The sequence below is a fragment of the Myotis davidii genome, unplaced genomic scaffold (genome assembly GCF_000327345.1).
Source record: "Myotis davidii unplaced genomic scaffold, ASM32734v1 scaffold289, whole genome shotgun sequence".
NCBI classification, from domain to species: domain Eukaryota; kingdom Metazoa; phylum Chordata; class Mammalia; order Chiroptera; family Vespertilionidae; genus Myotis; species Myotis davidii.
Genome location: NW_006299717.1, coordinates 1,807,596 through 1,819,995, shown reverse-complemented (window position 1 = coordinate 1,819,995; position 12,400 = coordinate 1,807,596). Strand labels below are relative to the sequence as shown.

General features: G+C 41.5%; 1 protein-coding gene across 2 annotated transcripts in view; it reads right to left on the bottom strand.

Moving 5' to 3' along the window:
- BTBD9 (BTB (POZ) domain containing 9) overlaps positions 1-12,400 on the bottom strand; it is a 444,722-nt gene that overhangs the window by 140,732 nt on the left and 291,590 nt on the right. For both annotated transcript variants that reach the window (XM_006775885.2, XM_006775884.2), the window contains exon 8: positions 11,711-11,820. In XM_006775885.2, coding sequence (XP_006775948.1) covers positions 11,711-11,820 — 110 coding nt within the window. The remainder of the gene's footprint in view (positions 1-11,710; positions 11,821-12,400) is intronic.

Genomic DNA, 12,400 nt, shown 5'->3' with positions numbered 1-12,400 from the left:
CTCCCTGAGTGTGTCCCTTATGGATCTGAGGAGTTGTAATCTGGATGGTTCTGCTCTTACCCATTGGGTACACTGGCTCTTGGATCTAAGGAGGTGCTAATTTAGCCTCTACCTAAGGCTACCCAGCAGGAGCTACGAAGAGATCTGCAGACTCCCCTTCCTTTTTCAGGGGGTTTGGAGGTGCCCAGATGAGGCCCAGCTGTGAAACAATGCAAGCTGCTGTGGGGCCTTGGGTCTTCTCTTGGAAGTTCTGGGTGTGTCTGGTCCAGCTGCAGTTTGTTAGGTACTTCTCAGATTGCAAAGGGCCATGGCATTCATATACAAAAGCCTCTGCCGCAGCCTGGATGGGGCGGGGTCTCGGAAGCAACAGGGTGGAGCAAGCAGCTATGGCTGCTCCTCAGCCCTGCCCTAAGGGGCCTCGAGTCTCAGTGTCCTGGTAATTGCTACAAGCACCTCTGAGGGAAAGCCACCCTCTAGTTCTGAGTTCTGCCTGCTGCCAGACAGTCCAGTTTCTCCCCGTATGAGTCCTGGGTCCCCAGAGACCTCCCAGAACTGGAGTTCAGAGCAGTAGGGAGCTTGTGACTCCCTCCCGATTCAAAAGGACAGCCGTGTCCTCTGGTGCCCGCCCCTTTCTGCGCACGCGCTTGAGCCTCCGTACCTCTGCACTTTACTACGTACCACAGCTACGTACCGCAGCTCCTCTGGGTCACAGTGTGCTTTTCTCTTTCCTTCTAGTTGTGGAATTTCCACTCAGCCAGCCTTCCTGCAGTTCTGGATGATGTCTGTTTTGTCTTTTCATTGTATTTTTGAAGTTGTTGTCGGAGGCAGCAATTTCCGGTGTTTACCTATGCCGCCATCTTGGTTTTCTCAGAGCTTTACTTTTAACTGCACTGTTCCACTGCTCTTGAACAAGAAGGTCCCACATTTTCATTCTGCACTGTGCTTTGTAAATTATATAGCTGTTCCTGGGACTTACAATGGGTATTTTTGTTTGTTTGTTTTAGGCTTTATTGGAACCGTCTCTGGTTAAACCTCACTCTTTACAAAAGGGTCATCACAGAATTGTTATTGTAGAAGACTGGAAACACCTACATGCCAGTCAAAGGGGGCTGGTTAAGTAAACTATAGCACCGCCAGTCGATGGACTACTGCACAAATGTAAAAAGGCATGCTCTAACTGGTTTGGCTCAGTGGATAGAGCGTCGGCCTTCAGACTGAAGGGTCCCAGGTTCGATTCCTGTCAAGGGCATGTACCATGGTTGTGGGCACATCCCCAATAGGGGGTGTGCAGGAGGCAGCTGATCGATGTTTCTCTCTCATCAATGTTTCTAACTTTCTATCCCTTTCCCTTCCTCTCTGTAAAAAAATCAATAAAATATATATTTTTTAAAAAATGTAAAAAGGCATGAGAACGCTCCGTATACATCAGTAAAAACACTGTTGACTGAAAAAGATATATGTGAATATATGCTATATATATTTTTGTTGTTGTCAATCCTCACCTGAGGATATTTTTCCACTGATTTTTAGAGAAAATGGAAGGGAGGGGCAAAGACACAGAGAGAGAAACATCGATGTGAGAGAGACACATCGCATGGTTGCCTCTCCCACACACCCAGACCAGGGCAGGGGATCAAGCCTGCAACTGAGGTACATGCTCTTGACAGGAATTGAATCTGGGACCCTTCAATCTCTGGGCTGACGCTCTATCCAGTGAGCCAAACTGGCTAGGGCTATGCCATATATTTTAATAAAAAAGGGGGAAATAATAATATATATTTGTAATACATAAAAATTTAAATTAAAAAATTACCTACCAGGTTTTGGGATGGAGGATTGAAGTAGTGAATTAGGGACTAGGCCCACAAAGTTAGATTTTACACTTCCGTGGCCATTAGATCATTTTTCATAGTCAGTGCCAGAGAAATACCCAGTCCATTAATAATCTGGTTATGCAGAATGTGAATTTGAAGAAGCATAATTGGTAAGAAAGTGATATTGTTGCATAATGTTGGATATATACTCCAAAATACCACATTTAAATACAACTTTGTTGCCCGGCTGGTGTTGCTCAGTGGTTGAGTGTCGACCTATGAACCAGGAGGTCACAGTTTGATTCCCGGTCAGGGCATATGCCTGGATTGTGGCTCGATCCCCTGATGTGGGGTGTGCAGGAGGCAGCCAATCAATGCTTCTTTCTCATCGCTGATGTTTATACCTCGCTCCCTCTCCTTTCCTCTCTGAAATCAATACAAGTATTTAAAAATAATAATAAAAATATAAAAACAACTGTGTTATTTCCACTTCTGGTTGTTAATCCCAAGAAATCCAAGACACGAATTCAAAAAGATATTTGCACCCTTATGTTATTTTCAATAGTCAAGATATGGAAGTAACCTAAGTGCTCATCAATAAACTAGTGAATAAGGAAGATGTGGTATATATATATGCAGTGGAATATTACTTGGCCACAAAAAAGAATGAAATCTTACCATTTTCAACAACACTGGGTGGACGTAGAATGTGTTATACTTAGTGAAATATGTCAGACAAAGACAAATACCATATAATTTCACTTATATGTGGAATCTATAAACAAAATAAACTAATAAAACAGAAACAGATTCAGCTACAGAAAACAAATGATGACTGCCAGATGGGAGAGGGGTTGGGTGAAAAAGGTGAAGGGATTCAGAAGTACAAATTGGTAGACCTGGGTCCCAGGTCCCAGAGGGAAGCCGGTGCCGGCAGCTAGGGGAAGGAAGGAGTACTCTTGCATGAATTTCATGCATCGGGCCTCTAGTATAAAATAACAATGAATGGCAACTGTAACTGAAAAAAATTGTGTACATTTACATTTACCTGGACACATGCACCCTGCTATATCCCTGCTAGACAAGGGGAAATGTAAGTAGGGTCCAAAACATTTAAGCCTGTAAAATATGTAAATTCTGTAAAAATAAGAGCAATAAAGCCTTTCAGGGAGTCTTTATTCTCAAACAAATAAAAAACAAAACAAAACAAAAAAAAAACAGGTATGAAGGATACTGAAACTTAAATACACACAAAGGACTACATTAAACCAAGAATCCTAAATGATTATGGGAAATCACTGTCTAATCATCCGCCACCTCTCCCCAACGTAGGAACTGCAGCTCATTTTCATTTGAGATCATGAGTTCCTCAGAGTAGCAGGCAAACAAATATATTCTGTACGCATTATTGTGGGGTACTTACTTTACCTACAGTTTTGTAACACTCTTAAGATCTTGTGAGAGAATAATGCTTAATTTTCTCCAGAGGAAGAGTGAGAGACTACGAATAACTGTAATTCCTACTTCAACCCGCCACCAGATGCAAGATGGTCCACTGGAAGGGGCACTGGCTTCGGAGTGAGTCAGAGATAAGTATGTCTTTGCACATGCTGACCATTTTGTATGATTCTCCCCTGACCCTCACTTTCTTCCTGTTTATGGACTGGCCCACTCATAACCCTATCATGATAACACCCCCAACTCAGCTTAGGTGCCCCTGTTCCAGTGTTCTTATGGTTTCTCCGTGCTGAAATCTCCCAGTAGATGATTTATTTTGCTATGTTGTCACCTTCTGTTTAAATGTCTTTCTCTCCCATTAGCTCATACGATTCTTCAAGGCAGAAACGACCTGTGTATTTTTCTATCCCCAGTACCTAAAATACACTTGGCAGCCTCTTTATAAATGTCTGCTTAATGCCAAGTAATTTACAGTAGATAAAGAAGTTAAGCTTCACTGACAATTAGAACCAGCCTTGATATCTGGTTAGAGAAACAGACTGGAAAGTCCAGCCTCCTGGTCTGGACCAGTCCAGCCTCAATAGTGCCATTTTAAGAAACTGTCTGCATGGAGGTCTTCAGGGCCGCTCTGCTACTCCAGCAAGCACTTTTCTTGGCCACATTCTACCCCTTCAACCTCTGGTGAACTCCCACAGGCCCAAATCTCTTGTTTCTGCTCCAGACGACACAGTTTTAAACACAGCTGCAAAGCACAAAAGTGATATCCCCAATTCAACAGATTTCGAAAGCCCTTCACAGCATAGATTTCCAACTCTGTTTACTTTCCCAGGAACTTTACAGAATTCTAAACACACCGTTACAATTTTAAAATACTTTTAGATGACAGTAGCAACTACAGAACACCTATTTGTTTTCTGCCTCCAGCTTTTCCCAGGGGACCCACTGGTGCCATTTTGTTGCTATGTAAATTAGCACTGTGTAATGCTCTGGATTGTTTACTTAATTCTTCAAGGCCCAGCTCAAAATACCATTCTTCACGAAGTTGGGTATTTATTAAATATAAGACAACTAAATATTTAGCCTTTCTCTGCACTCAGCTTGTGCCTGTGCCGGCTGTTCTCAGCTCCACGTATTTCCATGCCTGGCCACCGTGCTTCTCCAGCTCCTTTGAATCAGAAGGCCTGTTTCCTGATGTCTGGAGCCCTTTCACAACTAGTTCTCTGTCTATCAGCTTCTAGCTCCATTCCCTCCCTTGCTCTTAGAGGCTAAAGCTCTGAAAACAAGTTCCCAAGCTTGCCAGCTTGGTTTTTAGTGAAGTTCTGCCAATGGAAGAAACTGGTGTGAGACTGGGAGATGGGAGGAGGAAAGAAAACATTTCTGTCTGCTCTGGTACACAGTAGGTAGCACAGTGTGGCTGATGAATATGTGCTCCGGTTCCTGTTGAGACAGCACAGTTCCATGGTGGCAGCAGTGACTGTTCCCAGGGCTTCAGCAACACAGAGTTCCTGTGCTTAGGCTGCCTATTTTGTTGCCCTACTCAATTACTAACAAGAACCTAGAACATAAAAGCCAATGGTCTTCATGGATGCATGCCAGCAGACACAGAGCTAACACCTAATGGTCTAACTCTGGTAGTGGAAGCTGCTTCTTGTTCGATGAAAGGGTTAAACAGCCCTGAATTTTGAGCCTAGAGGTCCATGCTGTATAGTTGCTATCTCTTAAGCAGAGGTAGAGCCAAGGACAAGGATGGAGAGGGACTTATGAGAGCTTATGTTTTCTAGAAGAACTAGGACACCTAAGAAGGGAAACAAGCTCCATATAATGCTAAATAGCACAGTCTAATATCAGTGTGAAGTGCTTACTGCTCCCCCAAGTCTTACTAACTGTATATTCTCTATTCATCTACAAGACTCATAAGAAGAGCTATTTAAAAGGAAAAAAGAAATGCAAATGGCCCTTAAACATATGAAAAGATGCTCAATTTCTCTCATAAGAGAAATGCAGTTAAAAACTTCATGGAGATACAATTTTTCACCTATCAAACTGGCAAAAAATCCGAGGTTTGACAATAGGTGCCACATACATTGCCAGTGAGAATTTTAAAATGGTACAATCCTTATGGAGGTAAATTTGGAAATATCTAGCAAAATTATCCATGCATTTAACCTTTCATCATGTAATCTTCTTCTCAGGATCACAAAAATATATTAGCAAAAATAGGAAAAGACTTATGCACAAGGCAACAGCACAATTTCTAGTAACAGAAGACTGAAAACAACCCAAATGGTTCATCAATATATAACTGGTTGAATAAACTACAGTGTATATACACTAATGAATACCATGCAGCTATAAAAAGGAATCAATAATATCTTCCTATATAACTAGTGCTAGGGTAAGTGTTAAGTACAAAAAAGCAAGGTGAAGAAAGTATCTATAGCATATAGTATGCTACCAATGTTGGGAGGATAAAAAATATAAACTATATTATTTCCCATTTTTAAAAACAGGACAACCCAAAAAACTAAAGGGAAAAAGAGATTACCTACAGGAGTAGAGGAGACGGGAATATAAGCTTAATTTCTCTAAATATAGCTTTTTATAAATATGATTTAGAGAACATGTTTATCTCTATATAGAAAAGGCTAATATGCAAAGTGTCCCCTCGGGAGTTCAACTGGGAGACCTGGAGTTCAATTGCTTGCTATGACATGTGCTGACCACCAGGGGGTGGTGCAGAATGAAGGAAGGTCCTGGCCAGTGGCAGGAGGCCCCGATTGGCCCTGATCGCTGGCCAGGCCTAGGGACCCTACCCATACACAAATTTTGTGCACTGGGCCTCTAGTATTTCACATAGTTATAAGACAAAAAGCATTTTGAAAGCAATCACTAAATAAGTGAAATGAAACAAATGAATCAAACTGTATACTGAAATAGTGTCACAATCGATCACACAGAGAATTATTTTAAGTGACTTTAAAACACAGTAATTTTACTATACATCTCTAGTTAGATATACCCTAAAAGCCCAAAAAGTACTTGTAACTGCAAACATTTTAAACTAATTTCAGTAATCGTATGGTCCATGGTAGTATCAGTACTGTAATTCTGAGACTAGTTGGTATGTACTGGGGACAAAGCAAATGAATTATTATGCTGTATCACTGATAACCAAGATTTTCAGTATGAAAACAAGGATATGAAAGGTCAAAGGTGAAACAGTAACTATGTGTACTGAAGTTTAATTAGAAGTGTTAGCATGCACTCATGATATATTTTACATGTTAACTAAATATATATGCACATATTTCTGAGTTCTGTCCATGGAAAAGGCCTAGAAATAAAGACCAACCCAACTGCAAGTACTTTGACTAAGGTTTCTAAATGTCATTTCCTACTTAAAGGAACCAAGGCTTCTTACAGAAAAGGCTGATTCCAGATCAGGGGCAGGAGACATATAAGGTGAACCTGGTACATTCTTGCCTGCCAGAAATCAAGGAACTATTAAGGACTACTGAGGTTGTGTCAGAAAGACTGAAGAGCCAATCTGAAGAGGCTAAAAGATTAAGACAATTTGAATATCAATAATGAGTACAAGTGATAAAAAAATATTCAATTTGTTTAATCCCATAAACTCAAAATAATATGCACTCCCCTTCCAAAAGGAAAACCTCACAAAAAACCTCATTGATCAACTTTGGAGGATGCTAGGTAACCACCTCTTCACTTTGAGAACTGGTAAATAAAAAGGAAGCATGTAATAGTTATCCTTTTCTTCCTGGGCAAATTGCATCTCAGAATTATCAAAAGAGTATTAAGAACATTTCTCTCTTCCTAGCTACTAAATGAAGGAATGACAGAATTAGCTGTAACTATTTTGCAGTTTTAAATAGTTGTGAATGAATATCCAAAAGAAACAACCAATGATTTTCTGTGTTTCTTGATAGACACATATACTACCACCTATAGGATATTCTTATAAAAATACAAAATAAAAATAAAACTTGGATCAGATTAAGCCTCTACCAAGTTACAAGAAACACAAGAGAGGAACATGTTGAATACTACCATGGGGATTTAACCACCAAAATGCAGGCTGTTAGAAACTCTACAAGATAAAAACCTAGTTTCTTCAACAAATAAACAGGGAGAGAGAGAGAGAGCGAGAGAGAGACTTGTATCAGCTATTTATTGAGTATGGATTTCATCTGAATTCTGATTTAAACAACCTGTAAAAACACATAGATTCACTCCAGACTTTCACCTAACTAGGGACATTTGAACACTGAATATTAAATACTCATAAAGAATTAATGTCCAATTTTGGGATGTATAATACTAGAGGCCCAGTGCATGAATTAGTGCAAGGGTGGGGCCCCGCTGGCCAGGGGATGAGATGCAGGAGGTTGGCTGGCCAGCCCTACCCCCATCGGGTGGGGGACCAATTGGGGTGGGGCCAGATGGGGGAAGGGCCGAGGGTGGTTAGCCAGCTGGCCCCGGCCCCTGGTTAAAGTCCCGGTTGAGGGGACAACTTGCATATTAGCCTTTTATTGTATTAGATTATAATTATGGCTACAAAAAGGAGTCCTTACTTTTAGAGACACATTTTGAAATATTTATGGATAAGATGAAAAAATGTCTGGGGATTGCCTTAAAAATTATCTGATGGGGAGGAAGTAGGCAGTGTATAGATAAACTAAGTTGTCTGTGAGTTGATAGTTCTTTAAGCTGGGTGGTGAGTACTGGTCTACCTGAATAACTAATAGGGTATTCAAGAAGTGAATTTAAATATGAGATTAAATGCAAAGAAATTTTGGCAATGATTATGAAAAAGTGGAAGGACTTGGCACAGAAAGTGTAGTGCCAAGGCAAAACAGATACATTCTTTGGGAGGCTGAATGCTTATGAAATAGCAGTCATATCTATTCTAATAGTTCTTCCATGCCTCACTAGTAAGACAGGTTCACGCTCCTATATACTACTAGAAGCCCATTACAGTGCACTGTTTAGGTCTCTCGGCCTGGCCTGCAGGGATTGGGCCGAAACCGGCTCTCCGACATCCCCCGAGGGGTCCCGGATTGCGAGAGGGCAGTTCTTGGGCGATGCACCCCAGAATCGAGCTCCCTTCTCTCTGGTTCTGGGTGCATGTCTGCCCCCTGGTGGTCAGTGCATGTCATAGCTACTGGTCAGACTGTCAAACGGTTGGCCGGTTGCTTAGGCTTTTATATATATATATACAGATTAGAGGCCTGGTGCACGACATTCGTGCGCTGGGAGGGTCCCCTCAGCCCAGCCTGCACCCTCTTGCAGTCCAGGACCCCACGGGGAGCAGGCCTAAGCCAGCAGGCGGACATCCCCTGAAGGGTCCTTAGTGCTGCCTTGGAGGCGGGAGAGGCTCCTGCCACTGCTGCTGCACTCGCCAGCCATGAGCCTGGCTTGGAGCTGGGCAGCGCTCCCCCTGTGGGAGCACACTGACCACCAGGGGCCTGCTCCTGCATTGAGCATCTGCCCCCTGGTGGTCAGTGCGCATCATAGCGACCCATCGTTCCGCCGTTCGGTCAATTTGCATATTAGCCTTTTATTGTATAGGAGGATACTCCTAATGAAAAGGAGACAATCATCACAGGCTGACTCCTAGGTGAGAATACCTCCCAGCATGGTCCAGAAGCAGCCACCACATGAAGGAGAGGATGAGGTGGGAGCATGCTGTGAGGGGGTCTGACACTCAAGATCTGGTCAGTGTGGTTAAAGCTCCCATGGATACATGAGCCCACACAGCTCCCAAGTTCCCCATCAATCTGTACAAGTGTGGCAGCGTGCAGAATGACATGTCAACAAAAATGGGACAGAAGCCCTTTGGTAGGAGAAGACTAAAATCTTATGAAGCTAATGTCGTTTATTTTTATTTATGTTTTTCCTGGAATCATCATACATGTTAAGTAATAACATTAAAGTTTGATTTAAAAAAATACAAACATTTTTAAAGTAATTTTAAGGCATATAAGGAGAGTACTACTCTAATTAGAGTAGCCTATACTATGAAACAATGACCACGAGCTGTGAAAGAAAGAAGTTCTGAATCTTGAAATATCAAAGTAGGGTTTGATACCCTATTCATGAAGACATTATTCTAGTTTTGCTCTTTTTCCCTCATGAGAACTTGGAGTTTGTATCAGTGGTTCTCGAGGTTGGAGTGCACATTTCACAGGATGTGGGAAGGAATAAGCGGTTGTCAGCTATAATTTAAAAGTAACTCTAGGTGGTTCTTTGTCCCCTTTATAGGACCACTCCTTTCTCCCAGCCCCCAGTAGAGTGGCTGATGAAACCTGTGTGCTGCCAAAATTTACCTGAAGTTATCACATGGAAGGCTGGTAATTACTATTTCAAACACTCCTTTCAACTAAGCAGAGCTACATGTCAGACAGGTACACCCTCAGGACTCACACACCTCCCTGTCTGCCCAGCACAGGGGCAGCTGTGAGCTATGAAGATAGCAGGAGGAGGCCCAGATGGGATCCCATTGCAGGCCACCTGCCCACATGTGCACCACACCCCTGCCCACCTGCACCACTGCTCCATCTGGCTGAGGGGGATGACAGGCAGATGACTGCAGTATTCTTTGCAGTCAGACTTGTGAGCACCACAGAAAGGGGTCAACGAAAAGTGTTTGACCAGACACCAAAAACACTTCTTGCATCTCTGTAGTCTTCTCTCACCCCTGACACACCTGAGACTATCATGGCTTCAGACTATGCTGACGACTTCAGTGTAGACAAAACACAGACCAAGAACAGCATCCCTCACTACAAGTAATCCTGAGTTGAATTCCTGTAACAGCCTCTCATGCCAGATCAGCCTGTTTCTTCGATAATTACAGTGTCCACAAACCTGTTCTTTTTCCAATAAAAATGGGGTCCTTTTTAAAGTAGGTGGCACCTTCTATGCAGCACGTTCAAAAGTGCAGTGCACTGGGTGGAAATGAGTAGACAAATGCTACACATCTTAAGACTATGAAGGTGGTCTTGTTTCTAAGATTCTTCCCAGGGAGGACTGCCATAACCACACACAGCGAGGTCTGAAGTCTATGAAAGAACCTGAAGAGGACCAAACCCTCCCTATAGCCCCATCACCAATATTCCACACAGCCCACAACATTAAAAACCTTGATAACATTAGGTAAGGCTTCAGCACTGTTAGTTTTCAAATTTCTTAAAAGTTACAAAAATTATTAATATTTATATTTATATTAAAAATCATATCAATAACAATTTAAAACCAAATTATTTTAGTTGAGCTCTAAAAGTTCTCTATGTGTTGGAATAATTTCTACTCCTACTGTTTTATTAATGCTACTCTCCTATATTTCCATGATAAAGGATTACATTTAGGGCACAGCAGGTGTTAGGAAAATGTAGACAGATGACCAAAGAACTAGAAAGCATTTGCAGGTTACACTCGTCTTTCCCATCTAGTCACTGCCATGATTTTAGGATCTCTGTCACTATGCTGTGTCCCAGCATGGACAGGACTTGAGAAGGGGAGAAGGGAGTCCTTTGTGAAGGCAAAAACTTCTACTTTGCAGGGACATCTCATCCCCCTCCTGAACCCCCAGCATGCATGTTCCATGAGGCTACGGTAAAGGCACAGATTTAAGAATCTAATTAGTCAAACCATGATCCTGGTGAGAGCTGAATAAAAACCTGTGGGCCTGGGAAAAAGGAACAAAAAGGAAAAGCTACTCGTGACATCTAGAATGCCAAGACCTGCTGGGACTGTACACAATGCCAGACCATACAGTACCTAAAACAAATACAACACACGACAGAAAGCAACCAAACAAATAACCAAAGTTTAAAATATACCTTTTGGAAAGATCAATCAGGAAGTACTTCCCACAAGGTAACCTTTCACAATGACAATTCAGTTACTCTGGTCTTATTCAAATCCATAACAAATTTAAAACCACTTTCTTAAGGTGAACTTGGCTAAACAAGGCAAATACGGACTGAAAAGAACATACATTCATACCGAATCAAAGCCAAAAATACGTGCATAGCCTTGGAAAGTATGAGCACTGGATCACTGTTATACAGACCTCCTCCTTGATCTTACTAACATTAAGTACAGAAAAGCCTTCGGCATAAAAAGCTCTGCCTGGCTGTCAAAAGCATTCCCCACATTGCAAATCTGAATGAATCACTAGAACATTTTCAATTCTTAACTACTAGAAAAATATTGATATTCTTTTAAGTTTACTAGTATTATTTTGACTTTTTCTAAAAATATAAGCCCTCCCTTGTGTCACTCAGCCTTAAGGCATTCAAACCAACCAAATTTTTTAGACAAAGCTTGATTAATAGATGAGGCAAGGGAATAAAAGAAATACTTGAAAATAAAATATCTAAGCAGATGTACAAAATGTAGCTGGTAATACTTACCTATCAGGCCCTTCTCGAGAGTGAAGGTTTGGTTTGTAAACATGCATTCAAAAGCCACAATGTGAAAAATCTTGTTCACTGTGTTGTGAGTCCCAACTATTCGAATATATCTGGGGGTAAAAAGAAAAGAAAGTTTGTTGAAGAAAATGAGCTTCCGTCACAACTAATCCAAAAATAACAGAGTAAGACATATTACATAAACATACAGTGTACCAGGGCCTGGACTAAAGGAGATTTTGAACTTGAATTCTGACCCTGTACCTGCTCCTTAGGGCTAGCTCCAACTGAGCCTTAGAAGAATTACGACAAAATTAGGAAGATAGCACTTTCCAGAGAATTAAGCAGGACTTAAGATTTGATTTACCTAGAAAATCAAACCATGGACTGTTCAGCTCAAATCCTGAACATCAGTACAACTATACATCCATGAAACATTTACGCTGGAGAATAATAAACTGCTTCTATCTCTGTCTGTGGTTAGGAATGTGCCCGTACACAGGTGCACAGACACATAGAAAATCAAACACTTTCAAATTCAATGAAAGTTTTCATCCATTGGAGACAAATACATGAAATCAATATTATTTTCTTGCTTAAAAGAAATATCCACAGAACCACTGGAAAACACTCACAGTTTCTTGTATTTTAGTACTGCTCCCAAATCGTTGGGAAGTTACGCGCCCTCTCCGC